Source organism: Ammodytes marinus (genome assembly GCF_949987685.1).
Source record: "Ammodytes marinus genome assembly, chromosome: 20".
Classification (NCBI taxonomy): Eukaryota; Metazoa; Chordata; class Actinopteri; order Uranoscopiformes; family Ammodytidae; genus Ammodytes; species Ammodytes marinus.
The window spans coordinates 14,764,573-14,787,557 of record NC_137224.1 but is presented as its reverse complement, the minus strand read 5'-3'; the positions used below and the strand labels follow the sequence as shown (position 1 = coordinate 14,787,557).

General features: G+C 42.1%; 1 protein-coding gene across 1 annotated transcript in view; it reads right to left on the bottom strand.

Moving 5' to 3' along the window:
• Positions 1 to 16,156, bottom strand: part of LOC307267317 (cytohesin-3-like) — a 29,518-nt gene extending 13,362 nt beyond the window's left edge. Inside the window, exons 1-5 of the mRNA XM_080049608.1 lie at positions 15,993 to 16,156; positions 3,379 to 3,461; positions 2,905 to 2,969; positions 1,527 to 1,593; positions 1,270 to 1,388 (exon numbers count right to left, since the gene is read on the bottom strand). Of these exons, the coding sequence (XP_079905734.1) occupies positions 1,270 to 1,388; positions 1,527 to 1,593; positions 2,905 to 2,969; positions 3,379 to 3,461; positions 15,993 to 16,011 (353 nt within the window). The 5' untranslated portion in view covers positions 16,012 to 16,156. The remainder of the gene's footprint in view (positions 1 to 1,269; positions 1,389 to 1,526; positions 1,594 to 2,904; positions 2,970 to 3,378; positions 3,462 to 15,992) is intronic.
• Between the last annotated feature and the right edge of the window lie 6,829 nt (positions 16,157 to 22,985).

Below are 22,985 nucleotides of genomic sequence, written 5' to 3'. Positions count from 1 at the left end.
TACTATATTGTTTACATGGTGAACACACAAATAGAAAAAGTAAGGAAAAAGCAAAAGTCAAGAGAGTGCTGTAATTATAGTAAGTAACATAATGTCTTTAGTATAAAACACAATTGCAGCATACTACCTAATGGTGCTAGTCCCTCATTGGTGTTTCGGCTCTACACTTCTCAAAAATCACCTGTCAATCACAGAATGCAGCGTGCCTGGGATGCTTATTTTCCCCCTTCGATTTACATGCTAACTACGCAGACTTATTCTGTGTATTGTGCAGAGCTAGATCAATTAATTGGCCAGGCCGACATATCTACAGATATATAGTCAATGCTGTCAGCCGAACTGGGGAACATATAAAAAACTTTTCTTGTGTTATTTATATAATATAAAAAAAGAAAAAAAATACTTATGGTCCATATACGTATCATGGTCAGATTGTTTTAACTCTCAAATAATGATACTGGTATCTGCCTCGATCGAGTATACTGTAGTCCTCCAATAAAACTAAGCAACATTACTGCATGACTTCCTGTTCAATAGTGAATATATTATGTCAGAATGAATGAAGTACAGTAGTACACTGAGCGTTCGAAGAGTCAAATCTATGTTATATTTGGAACTGACTAAAGGTTGAGTCATTGCTTTGTGTTTAACCAACTGAGGGTCATGGTGAGCTACACAGACTTACTAGGTATGTAATAATAACACTGACGATCACTATAAAGTAATACCATATATTATGTAAAGCATGTGCATTTCATGATTTTCTCAGGATATGTGTTGCACATACTCAAACTAAAACGAAACACAGCTGAATGATAAATCAAGATGGACATAGCAGAGCTGTGGGTTTTGTGCCTAATAAATTCTGGACACTAAACCTTTGAAGTGCACTCGCTTGCATCCCCCCATTCCCTGGTTTTTGGTTCAATGTATTTTGTCTTTTTGCTCGCCCTCTAGTCTGACCTTCGGGTAACGCCATCCATCTCACTTCAACTTCCCAGGACTTCCATTTATTCTTCATTATCCCACAGTCTGGGCCCGTAACGTGAGGAGCTGCATGGCCCTTTTAATAGCAGGTACATGGGGTGGACTATGACAAGACCCCGACACTGACTCAAAGGTTTATGTGTGGGGGGGGGGGGGGTCAGTAATGAAAAAAAAATAAAAAAATTGAAGAAAAACGCTGCCTATAATATCCTTCTCTAAACTCAGGGGGCGCATGAATCTCATGTAAGGAGGACTTTCTGGGTGATGGATGCTCTGCCTCACCGCTCGCCCAAGTAGTCCCCGATGGCGGTCTTGTTGAGGCCCTCGCCTTTGTAGAGGAACTGGGAGACGTCTTCGGGAGTGTGCTGGAGGAGGTCGTTCTCTAGCAGGAACTGGATTCCCTGGTGTGGGGAGCAAATGGAAATGACAGGGGTTTCTTTTCACGGTATGAGAATGGAACGCTCTTCCACGCCAGTTTCGGGTGAACAAAAAAAAATCTAAACCTTTCAAGGCAACAAAGGTGCTGGAGGTTTATATACCTTCTTTGGATCCATGTTAAATTTCTTCCTGCCCATGGCGATCTGTTTGTTTCTCTGGGATGTTTTACTGCAACACAGAAACAGACAATGAAGGCTTTAGTAGTTTACTCCACATGTACAATAAAATAACAAACTGTCAAGTACCTGAGGGTCGAACAAAACAATATACTTTATTTATGGTTGCAACTGAACTTCAGCTCCAGCCTGTACTAAACATCATAAGTGCACTGTTCTTAAAAACCTATGCATGCAGACAGACTCAACAAAAACTCTGTCATCCACAGACTTCAAATGTGTATGTGTGTGTGCGTGCGTGCGTGTGTGTGTGTGTGTGTGTGTGTGTGTGTGTGTGTGTGTGTGTGCGTGTGTGTGTTTGTGTGCGTGTGTGTGTGTGCGTGCGTGTGTGCAGGTGATAAATTGACAGAGGGGGGACAAAGCAGACATGACCTGTGTGACAAACATGACACACTGTGAACACAAGATGATATGTGAGTGAAATAACATGCTGGATTGATTCTTGTCACATATGATGTACAACATATCTGTCAATGTTTGCTATATGCAGCTGCAGACAGGCTGTTGTATGGAGCGGCGCCGTTAACATTTAGCCAAACAATACCTGTAATAACTTGTCAATATTTGATCTAGTATACAAACAGCCAGGTAGGCAGAAGGACCCCATATGGCTCATCATATAAAGTCACATCCTGTCCATGTATGTCTATGTGCCAGCCTCATCTAAAACAGAAAAACACCTTTGTAATCTTTGACGTCTCTCCGACCTGACATGCAAATCCCAAATGGGACTAAAGATAAGGACAATGGGTCGATGAGAGCCATAACTCTGGCGCTGGCTATTTATGAATGCGTGTTGTTGTTTTCTTTCCAAGTCTGGTAATATTTTTAGATTGAGAACATCTTTGCCTCCTGTAAGCCAAGAACAAGGGCTAAGTTTACCCCTCACAATACATGTATTGCTTCCACTGTGAAGAGAGCTCTAATACAGCACACAGGATATTACAAGTACATAAATAAACTTCAGGACACCATACTGCCTTTAAAATTAACAAAAATATATTGTTAAACTAAATGTATAAATAATAGGTCAAATATGTATGTAAAATATCCATACAACCACAATCTCCTAAGGACTGTTTTAGCTCTGGCTCTGGTGTTACATGTTTCTAGGTGAATGAGCTATGATCCACACCTTGTGGCCTCTTTTAATAGGTTTGCCTGTACATCAAATGCAATGCAACAGCTCTGCCTTTATTCTTCCTTTCACTGATATAGCAGAGATGTAAACATAAAAATGCACAAACGGCATTGGTGCAAGTCAACGGTGTGACAAATCATTTCCAATCCGGTGATGACTCACCTTTCTCCAACACACGTCAGCTGCTCGATCTCCGTCATGACCTCCGCGATCTCAAACTTCAACCTCTGAGAGAAGAGAGTGAGACATGTCACAGTCGATTCCTTTTCATTGCGGAATAGAGAAAATACTTGTTTTCACATTGCAAATGTATCACCTCTTGTGAGCAAATTAGGTTCGCACAAATGTACTGTAGGCCCATTTGCATTGCAAATAGGGCTACAGAGCTGCAGTTCATGAGCAAAAAAAGAACTTCAAAGGTCAAAGATTATAACTAAAATGAGAAATTACAACACAAATAATATACTGTACGTTTTTTTATTTCTCTACCAGATTAAGTGATCTGCTTTCAATAGCAGTACATGATGTTTATCAAGAAGAACACGACTACCATCAGAGTTACACTGCTGCCAAAGCTAAAGCTGAGTTATGTACAGTAGCGATGCGTACTGTAGGCTATATGCCAAAAAAACACACCTCAATATCATCCAGCAGCTCTCTCTTCCTGCGTCGGATGTTTGACAGCTCATCCCTCTCCTCCAGGGACAGGTCTTCGGGAACTGCCAACACATAACGGAGAAAACACAGCACATCTTAAACCCTCGTTTGTACACACATAAGAACAGCTCACTGCGGTTGAGAGGAAAATATAAGTGAGCCCCATATCCTGTCCAAGGTCTTAAGGAGTTCACACTCTCAAGATTCCACCTCCACACACAGTTAAGTGACTGCATTGACTGTTTCACCTTGTTCAGCTCCAGCAACACATACTGTATCAAGAGCCTGCATGTTCGTCTTAATTAAGAAGAGGAAGAGAGGGGAGCGGAGGGTCTTAATTATTCCACTTGAAAGTCTTTGGCCCCTTCCCTCCTCCTCCACTTAGCCCAGGGGAACATTCTATTAATAAAACCAATCCAGATTAGGCTTTCTTTCATTAAAAGTGTATTTGGTAATTTAACACGGCCTACGACCCTGATTCCCAGGCTTTGAGGGTTCCAGAGGCAAATACGAGCAAGAGGACGACTAGCTTTCTGTTCCATTCTTTCTTTATTCATTCCGTCTTTCTGCCTAAATGATCTTTTTCAATCTTTTATCCATCTCTCTACTCTCTCTCTTTCTGTCATTCTCACCCACGCACACTTAACTTCTTCCTTGATTTTCCATCCTTCTTACGCACAGAAGAGGGCCTCTGTGCGATCTCGCTTCATTAAGCCAGCTTATAGGGCAAGAAGCTGCAAAATCTCTCAACAGGAAAATGGCACGTCTAAAATCACAGCCGCAGTTTTGTGCTTCCATGTTGCTGGGGGGGGTCACTTGTTATTTTCCCTCGCTATCGGGAAGCGGCGCCAATTAAAGTAAAACAAGGTCACTGGGCTCAAGAGAAAGCATTCAGCCCACTTTGAATTCAACAGCTTGTAAAGGAGTTGCGTTCATGGGAGCAAAGTATTCTTATAGATGGAATTCACATCAGCGCTGAGACAAAAGGCGCTTCCTATCCTGGTTATTTAATCCTGAAGCGCCGTGATGAGGTTCAGGTAAACAGCAGGGGGATTTCCTTTGTGGGCCATGTTTTTTTTAATAGACCATAGAGGGGGGGGGGGGGTATAAATGAACAATGAAAATTATGTAATGCTTATGCAACTGTGCGTGCTGGGAATGCAGGCTCTAAAGCCAGTTAGTGCTCAAGGCTGTCTTAAACAACTCTTTAATGGTCTACTACTTGGAGGAATGTTTTCCAAATGTTTTGCCTACAGACAAAAAAGCGAGGGTGTCTGTCCTTCTGTCCCACAAGATATCTCAAACTCAGCAAAAGGCAGTGGAAAGTTAAAACTTAAAGCAACAATTCAACATTTAGGAACAATTTCTAATTGGCTTTCTTTCCAAGAGCTGGATGAGAAAATGTACGCTACGCCACTCTCATATGTGTCTGTTAAAATATGAAGCTATGGCGAGCAGTTGGTTAGCTTAGTTTAGCATAAAGACTTGAAACGGGGAAATAGCTAGCCTGGCTCTGCCTTTGGGTAAAACAAAAAAAAATGTCCAGCAAGCCCTTTTAAAGCTTTTCTAATTACCATGTTTATGCAGGCTATATCTGCATTACTGGTGCTAACCTGAGGTAACTGACTGCTGACTGTAGTTTCATATTTAACAGTTAGAAAGGAGAGCCCTTTCAATCTTCTCAGCTATCTCTTGGTAAGAAAGAAAATAATTTCTCTCATTCTCTCATTTCTCAAAATGTGGAACTACTCCTTTAAACTGAGCTAATGTGGCCATTATGATTAAATGTCAGCTTGTCACATTTAGCCAAAGCCTGGGGGTTTGATGAATTTTATCTGAAAAACATAGGACAGAAAATCGCTTAGCCTGAGGACCAATTAAAGGTACATTTCAAACTACAAATGGTCATTGCTGCCACTGCACTGTTCCAAATTTGATATCACTGATGGATTACAATTCCTTACCAAGATGGGTTTCGACATTTTCATTCACATTACCTGCTAAACATCAGCATCAGTCATCTTTACCATTAATTATAGTCAAGAAAATAATCAGAAGATTAATCAACATTGGGAAACTAGTCGCAACCTAAATATAACGACTTTTTTTTTAGATATTTTTTTGACTTTTTTTATGCTTTATTGATAGTGTAGAGACAGAGTTTAAATGGGGCAGAGAGGGGAGTGACATGCAGAGAACGACCGCGGGCTGGAATCGAACCCGGGTCCCCCTATATAACGATTCTTCTTTGTCTTTTTGAATGTGTTGCTTAGAGGAAGATGATAAAGCTAACAGCACCAGACAGTGCCATGTTTTCCATTTGCCTGAGGCCGTGCATTAGCTAAGGGAGAGATATCCGCTGGCGGCATCAATGTGCATGATTACAATCTTGATTCATTACAAATCTAATGAAATGCAGAAGATGCTCCCTTTTATAAAAGCCTACCACCACCACTAATGGCCAAACATGTCCATTAGCCTCCCAATCCAGGTCTCTCTTACTGGATAACCTGTAACATATGTCTTTCAAACCACACATTTTAATAAAAGAGAGGACTATAAAACCACTGATAAAGTCCCTGTTCCAGTGGATAATCTTGTTAATGGTTTTGGAGGGATGGGGGGTCTTCTACAGAGGCGGTCCACCAATTACATTATTAACACAATAGCCCCGACGACCTTCTATGACTCACTTCGGGAAATGAGTTTAGTGTCTTCAGCAGGCACAGGAGGAGTCGTGCTGTGCGTTGCCTCCATTGTAGCTCAAACCAAACACAGCCACGCTCCAATGCTAATCCACTAAAATCAATATTCGTGTGAGTCATTGCTTCAGAGTAAACAATAGACCTTGGGAGGAGTGGGAATAGTCGGGTAGCTGTAGTTAGTTAGTTTTGAATGTTTTTAGATTTCAATGTACCCGAAAAGCCTTTTTTGAACCTCTAAAATAAATCTGTTACTGTATATGGAAGCTCCAGAAATCCACTATAATGAGTGACGGGTTGAGAGGGTCAAAGGGGTTTAAACGGCCTCTCCACTAATTTCCCCTTCCTAAAAACTAAAATCCCTCAAAATCTACTTTTAGGAGTAAAGCCCCTGCTGCTCTTCACACCCAAAGCTAACAACTGTCCCCAGTCACACACTGAAACCAGAGGCTTTGATGGCATTTAGACTAATGCAGGGCTGCTTTAGAAGAAAAAAAACACACCAGTTGGCATCATCAACCCTTCAGTTTCATAACTTTCACCATGTTTATTGGACACAAAATCAATATATGTTCAAGCCATTTGTTAGAGTGGACAGGCAGAGAGCCTTGAGAATTGATTCAAGGACTTCCCTAAAACCAGTATCCAGCACACAGCAATCGCATCAAGGTACTCATAGCACATAGCTCAGAGTGAAAATCCCACGCTCACTTAACACTGGCTGGGCTCCAGTTTTTCACTGACTCGTGTGAGTGAAAGAGGATTTGGGTCCAGATCCATTGAGTGCCGACTTTAACCTCTGTAATGTCTTTTGAAGTGAGTTTAAAAAATAAAATAAAATAAATAAAGATATAACCCTGTTACCCTGGTTGGCCCCGGCAGCACATTGTGACAAATGCAAGGAAACAGAAGGGCAAAAGGGAATTTCCTCTGGATTGAGACTATAATCTGAACCACTCCCCTCCCCTCCCCCCAATCCCTCTAACTGTAGACAGGGACACGCTCTGCATTAAAGCCTTCATACAGACAGAAGTGCACGTGAGCACATATACACCAAGGCCTGGCCAGCTGGCACAAATCCCACACGCTCGCCCTCACCGCCGACTCTGTAAACCCAATACGAATCGGAAGTGTAATGGCCTATACACAGATGTTGCCGTCGACCCACCACTGCCTGCCTTTAACCTACTATTGTGATAGTATGTGTAGGAGCATATGTCTGGTGTTGCTGTCTCCAGGGGCTCGCAGGAATGCCAGAATGTCAGCATGGAGGCCAATGTGTGGACAATGACTTCAGGAGGTGAAATGTGTGTGCAGAAAGCAAGCCGAAATGTAGCACTGGAGATAAAGTGAAACAAAAAACTTCAGGGTTGTGTTCCAAAAAACAAAAAAATCTCATTCAATCTTCACTCCACATGTCCAGATAAGGATTGTACATTTAAAAATGACATTAATACAGAGCGTTGGTGAATATGTTTGGTATGGAAGTAAGCCCAGCCGATCATTTTCTTGATCAGTCGATTCTTTGTTTGGTCAATAAAATGCAAGAAAACAGTGAAAAAACTTTTTTTTTTTAATATCTCAATCTCCTTAAGCCCAAGGCGAAGTCTACAAACAACTTAAACCAACAGTAAAAAATAAATAGATATTGGCAAATTAATATCACATACAGAAAAGCAGCAAACTGTCACAATTCTGAGGTAGGAAATAGAGAGCCTTTGGCATTTTTGCTTGAAAAATGAAATGATAGTCGAAATAGTAGCAGGTTTTTGTTCTGTCGATCAAATAACTAGAGGTAAAAAGAAAACTGCTGACAACTCCTTTAAGCTGGGGTTTTTTAATTTGTTTTTTTTTCCCACAAAATTAAATTCCAGTTCCTGATGAATGTACCTTTAATGTGTGCTATGTGTGGTTTCTGTGCCTGTGAAATTATGCATGATTAAAGTGTAGTGTGCTGTAAGCTGCTCAGTAATAATTCAGTAACAACAGTCCTGGCCTGGTTGCGTGAGAAGACAGATTTGGGGGGGTTGGGGGGGGGGTAATATTGCTTCTTGTTTCTAGAGAATCTGGGGCTCGGGGAGGTAAAGAGGTCTCTCACTGATTGCTCTGGTTAATCTTCAGTTTTTTGGGGAGTTTTTTGGGACCCCTTGCTGTGAGGGCATTTGGTGTGAGAGTGTGTGATTGCTTAGGAGGAGGTCTTATATCACAGGGGGCATCAAGCGCTATGTCAATATTGTATTGGACTGGACACAGCCAATGGACTCCGAGGAGCTTCCACTGCCATATGCTGAGGGCCAAAGTAACCATAATCTGATGATTTGATAGGCCTGAGAAAGAATCAGATGGATGCTGCTGTTTCTCCTGGCTTTGGGGCAGGATGAGGGGCTTTCACAGGCTGAGTGTGGTCCAAGGAGCTCTGTTCACTCGCTGCAACAGATCTCACATGGACATCCAGGTTTTAGACAGAGCTTAGAAGGAAGCTGTAAAAGCAACTCTGTTAATATCTTTCACTTACTCTCTCATAGGGCTGGAATATCTAAAACAGAAATCTAAAATTCAATAAAAAAGGGTCTGAATAGGCTACTGGTGTTACATAGAGATAAAGCCTCTTCACTATCTACATCTAGTTCAAATTTCTTTGGATCACTCTGAAATCTACACTGAAACATGTCATTTGTTTTTAACTCTGCGGAATGGGAACAGAAAAAGCTCTTCTGCTAGTTTTGTAGTCACACCTACTGCTTTTTGCTGTGTTACACATTTAACACAGCTTTGGTTGCTCTCAACTTCTGTCTAAACATTTGACGGATACGCACGCTACCTAGCAAGAATGCTAGCATTGTTGCTCTGTTAGACCACCACTTGGGTCCAGACAAAATAACTGCTGGATAAATATGGCACAGAAATGAATGCCTCTCTGAAGATGAGTTTGGACTAATATTTTGGTTAATGACTAAATACCAAAGAAAGAATTACAAACATCACCCTCAATTTCTGCTGCGTTGTATTAATAACCAAATTTCCGCATGCTGTTTAAGCATTTCCATGCTTTTACTATTCTGAATATAAAAGCTTCTCAACAATGCTCGTCTCAACAAAGAAGGATAGAAGACGTTGATGAGACGATACATCTTGAAAGGCGACATATATTTCAGGCACTGCTGCTGTTTCCTGGTGTCAGGTGATTGACAGGAAGTACAATGAACGCAGCGCTTTATCTGATATCATGTACACGCTCACCTCCGTTATTGCGATGGGAATCTAGCTCAGGGACAATTTTGAAATGCGCATTGGGTGCTTCTCAGTCCATGCACAACAACAAAGGAGAGGAAATAGGTTCTGATGTGTTCGATGACTGACAACGAGCTGACACCGGCAGGGATATTGGGGTCAACCAGGGCGACTGGCACTAACTTCAAACCTTTTGGGTCTGCGCCTCAGTCCAACAGGACGTAGTGGAGCTCTGTGTCGGCCCCTCCAGCCTGATCCGAGCTTCAGGATGTTCCTGTGATGCTTGTGCAGCTGCCTGTAAAAACAGTGACTTTTGCGGACCACCACGATCCCATTCACAACGAGAGCAGAGCTTTGATCAAAACAACAGAGAAGAACCACCCACAGAGAGCTCAAATGATTGGTCTATCTTGGTTTTAAGTTGACTAAGGTTCCTTATACATGGATCATGTTTAATATCAACCTGTCCCATGGCTATACCTGCTGGGTCAAAGATGTCCCATTAAAAGGGCTGACCCAGAACAGAAGAGAAAATATACACTTGGCTGTGAAAAAAGTGCAGAAAATGAACTGAAAAAGTGCCAAGACATGTGAATAAGGTGAGAACGAGCTTGGCGTCGGTGTGGTTCTCCCAATTCTATTGAGCCAGAAGCCAAGAAACATACATTTACCTTCCAGAGCCCCCTCACCCCCCCCAACCCCAAACCCCTCCTCATCCTGTCTGTATGGTCAGCTGGAGCCTGTTTTCTCTTATAACCCTGCTTGCACTGAAATTAGGTTTGGATTACTACACAGTACATCTCGGCTGCCCTCGATGTCCGTCTACGTCTCCTGCTCATTTAATTTGCCATTCCTTTTTGTCTACCATCTGCTCTCCGTCTCCCGCTTAAAGGGCTTCCCCTCCCGACAGCTCCAAGCAATAAGTCCAGACTACAGGCAAAGAGCGCCTCTATTCACAGAGGCAGAAATCTTGCCCTTACTGACAAACCGCTGCAATGTCTCGTCTCCACACACACACACACACACACACACACACACACACACACACACACACACACACACACACACACACACACACACACACACACACACACACACACACACACACACACACACACACACACACACACACACACTACCATGGTGATGGGAACATGTCGGGAAGCCTCCCCAGTCCCTCTCTTAATCAGGTCCATATGTAGTCTTCTCTCTCTCTCAACACTTAAACTGCACTTTGTAAGAAATCCTTGCATGTCACGCGTCAACACGGTTTGTGTCTGTGTTTGTGTATTTGTCTTGTTGCATGTGGTTTAATGTACTGTATGTTTTAATCCTCTAATGTTGCACCACAAAACCCATAATCTTGGCATTCAAAAAATGGATTTCTGTTCTATCCAAATCTCCCTTTAAGCCTTTAAACAACACAGACAGTCTGCTAGGGTCAACCGCCGAGATTGTATAAGTACGTTTCGGCACTTTTTTTGGGGGGCGTGTCTGTCGACACACATAAGTGACATGTTTTGCCTAAAGCGTTGCAGATATTAATTTTTGGCTACTGGGACATTGCAAGAAATGTACAAGTGGTGAGTTCAATCCAACTCTGTGTTTTTATACCCATGTGGAAATTATTTCTACAGCCAGGTGATTAAAACTGAGGTAAAGTATGAGAGACTTTAACAAGGTCATGTCAAGTCAATTCTATAAATTTGCCTTGGGGCTTTACAATCTGTACAACATACAATAACCATGGTCCTTAAACATACAGGTTTTTTTTATAGCTAAATGTACAATTGCATAGCACTGCTTCGTATTGGTGGTAGTATTGCACTGGTTTAGAAAATACACTTATATGTTTTTATTATTTAGTCAAATAACTGATCAATAGTTTGGTCTATTTAATGTCCGAAAGTGTGAAAAATGCTGATCATGACGGGTTCAGTGGTCTTCTTTTGTCTGATCAACATTTACTGTATATACTGTATTTCGGTTGTTAACATAGAAGACAAATTAAAGCAGAAAATCTTCACGGTTGAGAGACTGGAGCTAGTGACTTAAACAAATTTACTTTAACACTTCACCAGCTAATAAACCAATGGTTTCAGCTCTGATGCATTTGACCTACAAGCAGATCAGATCAGACATGCACCGCGTCTACAGGGTGACATTAACAATGCAGACGCAGAGAGACACGGATATGTCTGAGCTCTGTTCTTCTGCTGTCTAACCATGTAGCCAGCCAGCCTCCCAGGGCAAAGTGTAGCTGTCTGATGTCTGATGTCCTCCCACACGCTCGCCCTACAGCCACAACAAAGACCATACCCTAATCACACCAACTTCCCCTTCTTACCAAACTAATCCCTCTCAAGAAAGACAGAACAATGCAGGGACACCAAAGGTTCTCCGAAATCCACCTTAGCTTAGGTTTCATGCCTGCTGGTGGGGGAACCTGATCGGATATAACTGCATACTACAGTATATACAGTAAGATGTCCATTAAGTCAGAGGAGATGATTAGAAAAAATTCAGAGACAAAAGGCATCATTTTAGAATCAGAAATGATTGCAAGATCTATCGCGATGATTCTGCCAACAGACACTGTCATGTGCGTACCTTACAGATAAAACAGTACTGCTGTGGTCCTATACGACTTGTTATTCTAGCAGACACTCACACATTCAGTCCAACGACAGTAGAAGAATCGAAGGAAAAAGCTTTTCCCATTTCACTTTTCCCACGCCGAGACAGACAGAAGAGTGTTGATTGACACACTGGGGTTATCATGACTTTCACAGGAAATATGGCCAAGGGAAACCTCTCAGGACCCCATAGACAAACATTTTAGCGTGTTTTGTTTCGGAACCTCACTCGTCACAGGCATCCTTACTCAGGCGTGGGCCATTTTTTAAAGGGTGAATTTTATCTACCCCTAACTCCCAAAACAACTGTTGACTCAGTCCCAAATGAATCCCCTGACTGAAGCGTCACAAAGCTAGCTATAAAAGAAGAGAAAATACAAGAAAGTCCAAGTGTTGAAAATGCATGGCCTCCTTCCAAACTGTTTTTTTTCCAGCCAATTTCTGCTTCTGTGTTTTTTCCACTTCTCCATCCAGCTATATGGTGTGTGACGCTCAAAATAGACTTATGACTAATAAAAACTTTTAAGGATTTCAAGCCTGTTGCTGATTTCCATTCATTTTCAGGCCGGGCCCCTGTCTGCACTGTGGCAAAGAAGCGCCAAGTCTGATTAGCGAGCACAGTAAACATGTCCTAATGAATCCCATGCCACAGCTGAGTCCCGCAAGTGATGCGCACAGTGCTTCACTCCCAAACGACTAGCAATGGAGTGGTGTCCTTTACTGAAATGATCTGACTGTCAAATTCAAACTTATACTGGTAGTCCTGCGCTTTATCTACCTTGAGATAAGCTTTTCTTCCATCTGCAGTTTATTCCTGCTTGTTGAAGTCTGTTTCATATACTGAAACCCAATAGTTACTTTAAAGAAACCTTTGATTTGATTTTCTATTTTCAAGCTAATCTTAAAACCTATAGTAACTGACTGTGTGCAGTTTAGTGGCTGGTAAGTAATGAGCACATTGGACTGTGAATCTAAACCAAAACAAAAAAGGCTCTTAAACCAAGACAATTAGTCAAAAGATGCTAAAATGTTCCATAGAGTTAAGAGAAAATGCTAAATTGGGCCCTATTCTCTGTGGGTGTGTCACTACAAGCTTCCCCTTTCACAATACAGGTAGTCATTTGGTCTATTGTTAATAATATAACAAAAATGATGACAGCAGCTTTATTGTACACTTGTAACATACAAAAGGCTGGATGAACGCCAGTTATTAATTCTAAAGGGTATCATGACATCTGTTGGCTTCTTTCTCCATTGTCCTCAGGTTTATTCGCTGACGCAGAACAAATCATAGCCACAACTCTGAACATATGTTGTACAGTCATGCATTCATACGCTGCACATGCAGGCGTGAGAACATTGGCCCTAATGTACACATGAGGGCAATGTGCACATTGGTTGGCCTGCAGAAAAGCACCCCGAGAGCCGCATGGCGCAGCTAGTTCATTGGTTTGGATTTGAAGCCAGTGAACCACGAAAATGGCTTTGACATCATGCTGTATAAGTCTGTTCTGAACATCTCTGGGTTTTACAAGCTACTGCCGATGAAGGTGAAACTTTGACTTCAACTGCTGTTAAGTGACCGGCGGAGACAGATTTAGCGCTAAGTGCTTGCACTGTGACACCAGCGTATCGAGGTGTGAATGCAGACAATGTCAAGTGGTTGTGTGCGTGACAGCGAGAAGCACTTAATTACTTCAACATTTATGGTAAGTTATTTGAATAGTGCTGCACATAATCTCTCTGAGCTTGAGTCGTATGTTTCCAGTTTGAACTTGGACAGCGTGCCTCTGCTGCTCTCTGACATCCTGTCACATGGTCCAGGGGCCGGTATCTATCTAGACTGGCCTCCTCTGTGGTGGGTGTACTAGCGGTAATTTACAAGGGGGGGGGGGGCATTTATGGCTACAGCAAGTCCTTGTGGATTAGGTTATCAAGAGGATATAATCTGTAAACTGTTAGTTAAGATTAATATCCCTTTAATTAAACTAAAAAAAACAATGTAACATTAAGACTATGAATGAATGAGGTATTGCTTGTGCATGACTTCTTGTCTTACAGTCAAGCCAATGAAGAACCCAAAATACGAAGGGTTCTTCCCACGTCAATTTCATGGTTATTTGCCTTTAAGATATTTCTTATGCACAATTTCTGCCCAAAGTTGGCACTGGAGGAAATCCAGGGAGTCACCAAAAAAACAAAAGACTAATTATCTGTGGACTGTGAATACACACAGTTAAGTTTATGGAAATCCCCCCCCCCCCCCTAAAAACTTAGTGAAAATGTAGATAATGAAACATAAGGAGACATTGAAAGTATGAGTATATTAGGACAGGCACAGCCTGCTCCCTACGGTAGGGAGCAGGCTGTTACCAAACTAGTGCCGCTGTATGCACACCTACAAGTTAAGATCAGTGAAAGAGGTCATACAGGGTCAATGCCACTTCCGTTTACGTGAGTTTACCTAAAGTTAACGTATATTCAGACTCTTTGGAAATGAGAATATACAGGTGATACTCGTATTATTAGAATATCAAGGAAAATGAATGAGGCAAGAATTCATTCAAAAGGGGCCCAAACCAAGTACTGAGTACATATGATTATACTTTATAGAGGGCCGACATTTCTGTATTTAAAATCCCTTCTTTATTGATTTTATGTAATATTCAAATTTTCTGAGATTTTGAATTTGGGGTTTTCATAAGCTGTTAGCTATAATAATCAAAATTATAACAAATAAAGGCTTGAGATATCTCACTTTGCATGTAATTAGTCTATATAATATATTATTTTCACCTTTTAAGTTGAATTACTGAAATAAATGAACTTTTGCATGATATTCTAATTTTTCGAGTTTCATGTACTCTCTGGAGGGGGGAAACAATTTGGAAGTCCAGATGAGGGTCTCTCCTGGTCTCTCACAGTTTAACTGACAAACTGTTATCAGGACATTGCCGTTTGTTTACACACTGCACTGCCTATAGGAGGCCTTCAACCCACAAGGCGGTTTGGATTATCTGCTCAGACGCATATTGCATGTGTGTCTCCCTGCTATCGTGTATGGTAACTGATATGGGGCTCTGAGCTACAGCAGCCATGTGAGCACAGATCAGGGTTACACATGAAGGGTTGAATTCATTCAGCTCAATCACACTATCAAATACAAAGTTCTATGTCTTGATATTTACTATTGGGTAGCTTGTCTATGGCATCCAATGTGACTTTATAATACAGTATCACTTAGTTTACACACAGCAGCTCCATCATTTAATTACCATACAGTCCCTCAAAAAGTCCTTTAATGTATAGTATTTATACATATTCATCTGTTTTCTACCCTCAGTTTTGAACGGCACAATTTTTTGGCACAAGATGCAGCTTTTGTAGCCTATAGCCAAGTGAACCAGCCACCTAATCCTAATTTATAGTGGGTTAACCTCATGTTGTATCACTATAGGAATTTCTTTTTTTTTTGTATATTCCTACAAAAGGATGTTGATCCTGTTGTGTCTCTCTGCCCCAAATGGAGGGGTGCCAGTCAGATATCTTATCAATGTTTCCACCAGTTTAGAGCCTTCAAACGGCTCAACGAGATAGTGAGAGCAACTTCAAAGCCTCTCACAGGAAGACATCAAACAGATGGAAAAGGTGCATGCCTGATTAAAAAAAAGGCAGTGTTTTTTTGTATATCATGACAGCTTTTTTAGATGTTTCTGCACACAGGCACATTCGGACGACCCTCTCTTACCTGCGAAGTCGCGCTGTGTCTGTAAGGAACGCTCCTTTAATAGTCAGGTTTTTTAAGTCATGACAATCAACCCTGGTTGATTTTTTACCGAGGTAGCCTATGTCATGCAAACATCCTGGCTCTGAAATACCTCCGTGTCACCCTGGCTCACACATAGGACTACACATCCATCCATCCCTCCATCCATGCTTTCCATCCATCCACCCCTATGCACACGGGCTTAGGGGAGCAAAAGGGAACCAATGTGGGGGGAGACAAAACATAATGTAGCCTTACCCTGATTGTCTTCATCCATGGTGATTGCAGCAGGGACAACGTAATCTATGATTGTTCTTAACGTGTTGTCTTTGCCTTCTCCCTGTGCCGGAGTTGACAGACAGATAGATGGGTGAAATGGACCGGCGCGCGGATGTCAGCGAGGAAAAATAAACGGGGGAAACAGAAGAAGAAGAAGTCTCGTTGTGAATTCAAGGTAGGTCCTTAATTCTAGTAGGCTATAGAGATAATTCACAGGCGTCTGTCCAAGATGTGAGACCGCTCCTGCCTCTCTGTTCCATCCCCAGCTGCTGCTCCGTCTGCAGTCACATTAGCCACACTGCAACCACGACGACGTCATCAAGCCCCGCCCCTTAAACACCCCACCTCCACACACAATTACACACACACACACACACACACACACACACACACACACACACACACACACACACACACACACACACACACACACACTCAAAGTAGTTAAACATAGATATAGCCTACCCTACAGGATCTAAAAATACTTTAATGAGCCTATAAATACAAACAATGCTCGAGTAGGCCTAGGTAGCCTAATTGTGCAAAGTAAACTCAAATTCCCAGGAGCCCTCAGGGAATGTCCTCCTTGTTCTTAAAGTAGCCATCAGCATCAGGATTTAAAATTTTGATTCATATTGGCTAAAGGGTCCAAATTCAAAATAGCTAAAGGTGGATTAAGTTTTTTGTTTATTTTATTTTATTTCATATCATTGCTTATAGTTTTCAGTCTCATCAGAGTCCAATAGGGCATGCTGAATGCCCACATTTAGTAACATAGGTGTCCACTTTTACCATATTATCTAACCAACTTATTTCTAAGTCTTACACAAAAGCCTGTGTTAATTATTACCCTATCCATTCTCAATTTGATTCAGATAACTGGGTTAAACTGGGGGGTTTATTCACAGTGTGTCTGATCTGGTTGTGTTCTGGTAATGTTTCTTGCCACGCTTTGGGATCTGAGTGAAACGTTATTATAAATGGTACAGGAAGCAAGGCCAAAGGTTCACAGAGTAAAGCCATGATCTGAAAGAAGAAGAATCACACCACCTTCTCGTTAGATGTTTCAAATGATGCACTGTATTTCTTCTTCTTCTTCTTCTTCTTCTTCTTCTTCTTCTTCTTCTTCTTCTTCTTCTTCTTCTTCTTAATATTATTATTGGGCACATTAGTGTTGAGTGTTTGACAAAACTATCACAATTTAAGGCTCCAATACTTAACACTCCTGTTATCCTTACATCATACATTTGAGTTTACTGGTAATCCTTGGAGTCAATTTGACCCCAGCATTTTAAACCACCAGAAAAAGATTACAATCCCAAATAATGAGTCAGGTACTCTTTGTTGACTCCCCTAAATAGTATTTTAAATGAAAACAAACACCCCACCCACGTCCTTATACATCCATGTACAGATACCGGTATGGTTTGGTAGATAAGGGCCCTGAATCAGAGGGGAAGGGTCTTGACGATTATACAATAGCATATTATAGTAAATGCCATCCTAAACAACCAAAATAAAAATAGTAAAATATTGATACTTGTTACATGTTTTATAAAGCTAAAACAGCCTGGGGTCAAGTTGACCCTGAAGAACACCCATGTGTACAGGACAATGAGAACATACAATCATGTACATTTTATATTTACCCTGTTGTCCCCGTACAATTAGGAAAAGTCATTGAATAAGAAGCTAAATAAATGATCAGAGCCACTTATTTAGAGATGTCAAACATTGAATGGGGTCAAACTGACCCCAAGGATAGGACGGTTAACCCACACGTGCCATTGTTAGATTGTGTCTTCTACATACTATTCTATTTTTATTTTATTTAAGGGAATCATTCGGAATCTGGCCCACACTATTGCGTCTTCAAATGACTTAATTTATCCCTTCTCTGATGAACAACTCCACATGCTATTTATATGGCAGAAAAGCACTGTTGACCTCTACAGGCTTAACATCTGCCCTTGCTACATGGTGCAGTGAGCTGAAGCAATCAGTTTGTGAAGTCTCCCTTTGAGGATTCATGCACAACAATGACGCTGCTTTTTAATCGGTGGATCTGTACAATTACAAACACCTCCTTGCCTGTAAACTTCCCCCATAAACAGTCACAGATGAGCCACTCTTTGACTTTATGGATTGGTAATGTGGCATTTTAGCATCCATCTTGATTTATGATTGAAAAATGAAGGTTACAAACCGGTGTGGTTACAGCAAATGAGTTATATGTGGGCAAGATAAGAGAAGCCGAACCAGACTGTCGACGAAGCTTGGGACCACACACATCAATTTCTGTTCAGAGCGTTCAGCAAGGCCCCCTTTTAACTGGCCCTGCACATGGGTGGCATCCAGGAAGTAGATCCATCTGTGACATACAGATCCTCTAACACTGGGATTTCAGGCCTGTGCTTGGTTACTCTTTGAGGTTAGAGGGCAGACTCCTTAAGTTCAGTCAGGGGTTAAACCCCTTAATGAATAATGTGAAGGTGTACTGATAAGCGTACATGCCTTTGGTTTCATAGCATATCAGATAAAGCTCTTTTAGTCCATGCATGTATATCAGTATAACTTGCTTCATTTATGAGAGCCTTCCTAGACAACACCTTTGGTTAACCCCTAAAAGTCTAGTAGTTTACTTCAGAGATGCCTCTCCGATTCTGACCTCACACGCCCGCCCGTTGTTTCTTATCAGTGATGTAGGCACGATGATGACACCTCCCCAAAAGGCACAAAGGAATCTAGCCCCGGCACTTCTTGTCCGTCCCTGCCCATGTGACCATGATGTGACTCACTAAGAGTGTCCAGTGGAAGACCCTGGTCATATCAGTAGTGATGTACTGCATGGGTTGTGAAGGGAGGAATATGAAGGCAGGCATGGGGTCCAGAGTTCAGGAAGGGAGTTGTGTCGAGGACTCATTGTGCAGCACTACAGGGGGACAATGGAAGAAAGTTACAAAAAAGGAAATGATGTGACGGGCCTGCCCTCCTCCACCCTTCACTATATTATGAAATCTGAACTGACCTGTGTAACACATCCCTCCAGGTTAGGTTGGAGCAATTTGGACAAACTTAATTTGGAAACACACGCTACCAGAGCTCCACGAAAATGTTAACAAAAACAGCTAGCATACATTAAAGGCAGCCTTTTGCCACAAACCATTAACATTTATTTGTTGTACGGTGTTCTCTAAGTGGTCAAACTTGAAATGTCTTAATTCCTCTGTGTAGAGCTCAATATGTTCCTTTCCGGACTTTATAAAAAGCTCCATCCATGCTGTAATAGTAGCTACTGTAATGTAATGACCTATCTGTGATTGGCCAACATAAGTCCATCCAAATGAAGCCATGATTTAATTTTGGCAAGTCGCACACGTGCGTAATGAGCATGGTCGGCTGCAGCATCATATCCAGTGTTGGATTTTCCTTCACGCTCATGCAAAGCTTGAACTGTTACGCAACAGGCATGGAAACTGGAAATGACACCACTTCCCCTCTCAGTGCGCCTCCCTTTCCCTTTGAAAGTCCACCTGCCCGCTGCACTGCAACGCTGACATACAGTAACCGATGCATGGATCCATTGTTTCATAAACCAGGAATGACCTCAGAGTTACTGGAAGGAGGTTAGCCCAAATAGACTACATTTACACATAATGTAATAAACTTAGAAATACATATAACTCATACTTCAATTCAATTAGCCTGTGACGGTCAAATGATCCAATGGCCAAAGCTCAAAGAGTCGTCATGGTTTCATTACCATTCAATAGCTATTAGTTCAGTTTTAAAAAAGAGCATCGGTCTTATGATCTGATACAATGTTACTGACACAAACGCCTCTCTCTCCAGCATAGGCCCATACTGCATCTCTTTAAAAATGCTTCTCACTTATATATTTTTTTTCCAAGAATAGAAAAGTAATGGTCTCACATGTTTTTTTACCCCCCCCCCCCCCTCCCCCATCCCCCCTAAAACGCTTGGGGCATAAACAATATACTGAATGCACAGCATTGGCGGTTAAAATTCATTTGCGGCCTCTCCTCATAAATTCCTCGTCACACACACCCTCAAAGGCCCGCCTGCAGCCCGGAACCACACACACTGCGCTTCATCTCCAGGGAGAAGTTGATAGAACACATGACGTCTGCATCACTGAGGGTGTATTCACACATGCTGTGTTTAGTTCGGTTGAAACGAACTCAGGTGCACTTCCACCTTCGGTGCGCATCTTTCAGACAGGTGTGAAAACAGCAATCGCACTCGGGGACGGACCAAAGAAACGCTCCGAGACCCAGCTGAAGAGGTGGTCTCGATGCGCTTCGAAACGCACTCTGCTGCAGTTCGTTTGTGGTGTGAATTTGGCCGGACTCGATCCGACCCAATTGCAGGAAGCACTGCGCCTTTTCTTTCTTTTCTTTTTTATTAAATCGCCATCAGATTCACATTATGGGAAAGTGTTGTTGTCGCCATTGTTAGGAAGATTAGTTGTGGTTTGACCGGGAGCCCCGAGCGAAAATATTACATTTGATAATGACGCCTGCGGATCAGCGATCAGATGGAGAGGAGCGTCTCCCGTAGCCTACAGTGCCAACAGGTTCACGCTGCGCTTTGCATGAAGTGTGTGTTTTTATTGTTCTTCCCAACGGGACCGTCAATACTGTCCCCGTGTCAGTTTGGTGCTGAACTGCGCCGAACTGACACCCAGCTGATACACAGCTTAATCAGCTGTGTTTCAGTTTGAGCCTATTCTTCACGCGAGCCGCGCGTCCAGCAGCAAAAATACAGTAAAAATTATGTTTCACATCGTAGGCTAGAAGCCACATAACGTGGCATTGTCATAGGGCTACATATTATAACCATATGAAACAACAATAATTTTATGTTTTTCTTCTTTATTTATAGGCTAGATGTAGGCATTGTTATTATTTTATATATATCAATGATACATTCGCAGTTTTTACTTCGTTCTTCCTGCTTCTCTCCACCCCAGAATGTCTGTCCAATGAATGAATGACCTCAGATCACGTGTGGTTTTGCTTCGTAATGCTGGTTCACTTGCAAAAGGGGCAATATGAAAGTGGACCACACCAAAAAAAAAAAATTCAAATTCTATTTGGTCTGGACCAAAGCAAGTGAACTAACGGACTTTCCCTGTGTGAATACACCCTGAGTGTGTTCTTTATTTATTTTTTAAATTCACATATAAAGTAAAGTAGTGTTTTGTGAAAGGGAAATGAAGGTCTTCAGTTTTTGGGGGAATAATGCAGTGTTGAGTGCAGGAAACAGAACAGGAAGAGGCTCCATTTCCAGTGGAACTAAAAAGGGTGGAGTCCAGCAGGCGCTCTCTCCTTCCTACACCATTTCAATGATTTCACACTAACCGATGAAACACTACAGTTAATTCATCTTCTGCTCACAATGGGGCACAGTGTTTTACCGGGTCCAGGAACGTTTAGAAAAGGAAGCATTCCGTCTTCCAAGTGAAATGTAGACACACGCCAGTAAATACTGTATCTCATAAAAATCTATTTGAGGATATTCTATTTAGTTCGTCCATCAAGTCATTTGGAAATTGAACCACGTAAGATGTCAAATGAGTAAAGAAAATGTGATTCATTCTTGACCCATAAAATTGGCCCCAAACCAACGTCAAATTTGCTCACACTAACATGTAGTTATATTAATTTCCTCCCCGATTAACACGCCAGCAGAAAAAACTTTGCACGGATTCACTATTTCATATAAAGCGGGGTTCCTCGGAGGCAGCACATGTCAGCCACATTTAAACATCTCGTGTGCAGGGCCAGGGAGTGGATGGACTGACCTCGAGCTCTGGTGAATGGTCTGGGTATATGAGTGTGCAAGGGCTGCAGTCTCATCAGAGCACATAGACACACACACACACACACACACACGCACGCACGCACGCACGCACGCACGCACGCACGCACGCACGCACGCACGCACGCACGCACGCACGCACGCACGCACGCACGCACGCACACACACACACACACACACACACACACACACACACACACACACACATACGAGGCATGTGCTTTCTGAGAAAGTGGAGGAGAAACATCACACTGTGACTATTAAGCTTCGGATAACAACCCACAACAAGACACGGGCAACAAGTGCTTCTCTCTGGTGGTTGTTGACAGGGTTTCTGGGAATGTTGGGCCATCACAAGCCTTAACTGAGAGCAGATACTATACCAAACAACTCACACACTCTTCTCAAAGGCCTGTCTCATATTAGTGTGACCGACCTCTAAACTGTATCTCCCCAGTGGCCGTGGCAATGAGGCCCTTTTCCTGTCCTCTGAAAAGATGTGTTGTGCCCTGAACTTTTGTTACACTTTGTGGAGGATATGACCCTGTGCTGCGTGGAGCTGGATGGATCTCAAGGCTGCAGTTGTATCATGGTAACAGCGTTGTAGGCAAGTACCCTGCTTCATGACCCATACTCTTATAATGAGGAAACGGTCGAGCCATACATCTACAGAGTCTCACTCATGTGCATTACACTCTGATTTATTTCGATTGATTATTCAATATCCACTCGGCCCTCCAGCATGTATGTCAAGCATGTAGTGAAATATTGCTTCCTTGTAAAGAGAGATATTCAAAGTAATGCAATAAAAGAACAGGCTGCATTTCTCTGGACCGGGAATGCCCTACACTTGATCTATCGCTGATGAGGAAAGTCTTCCACTAATAATTCAGGGTTCATTTACAAATGTATATTCTCTATGAATAAACGTTTGAAGGTGGGACTTGAGGGGATAGTTTGTTTATGTATTTGGAGCCTGTCAGGTTTCCGAGACATTCCTGAGTCTAGTGAAAACCATCTGCAATGGTCCCACACACATTCCTGCTAATGCAAACACACGAGCGCGTGTGACACACTTCCTTTCTCACAATGGCTGAGAGAGTTTAGCCGGCAAAGGATGGAAGAGAA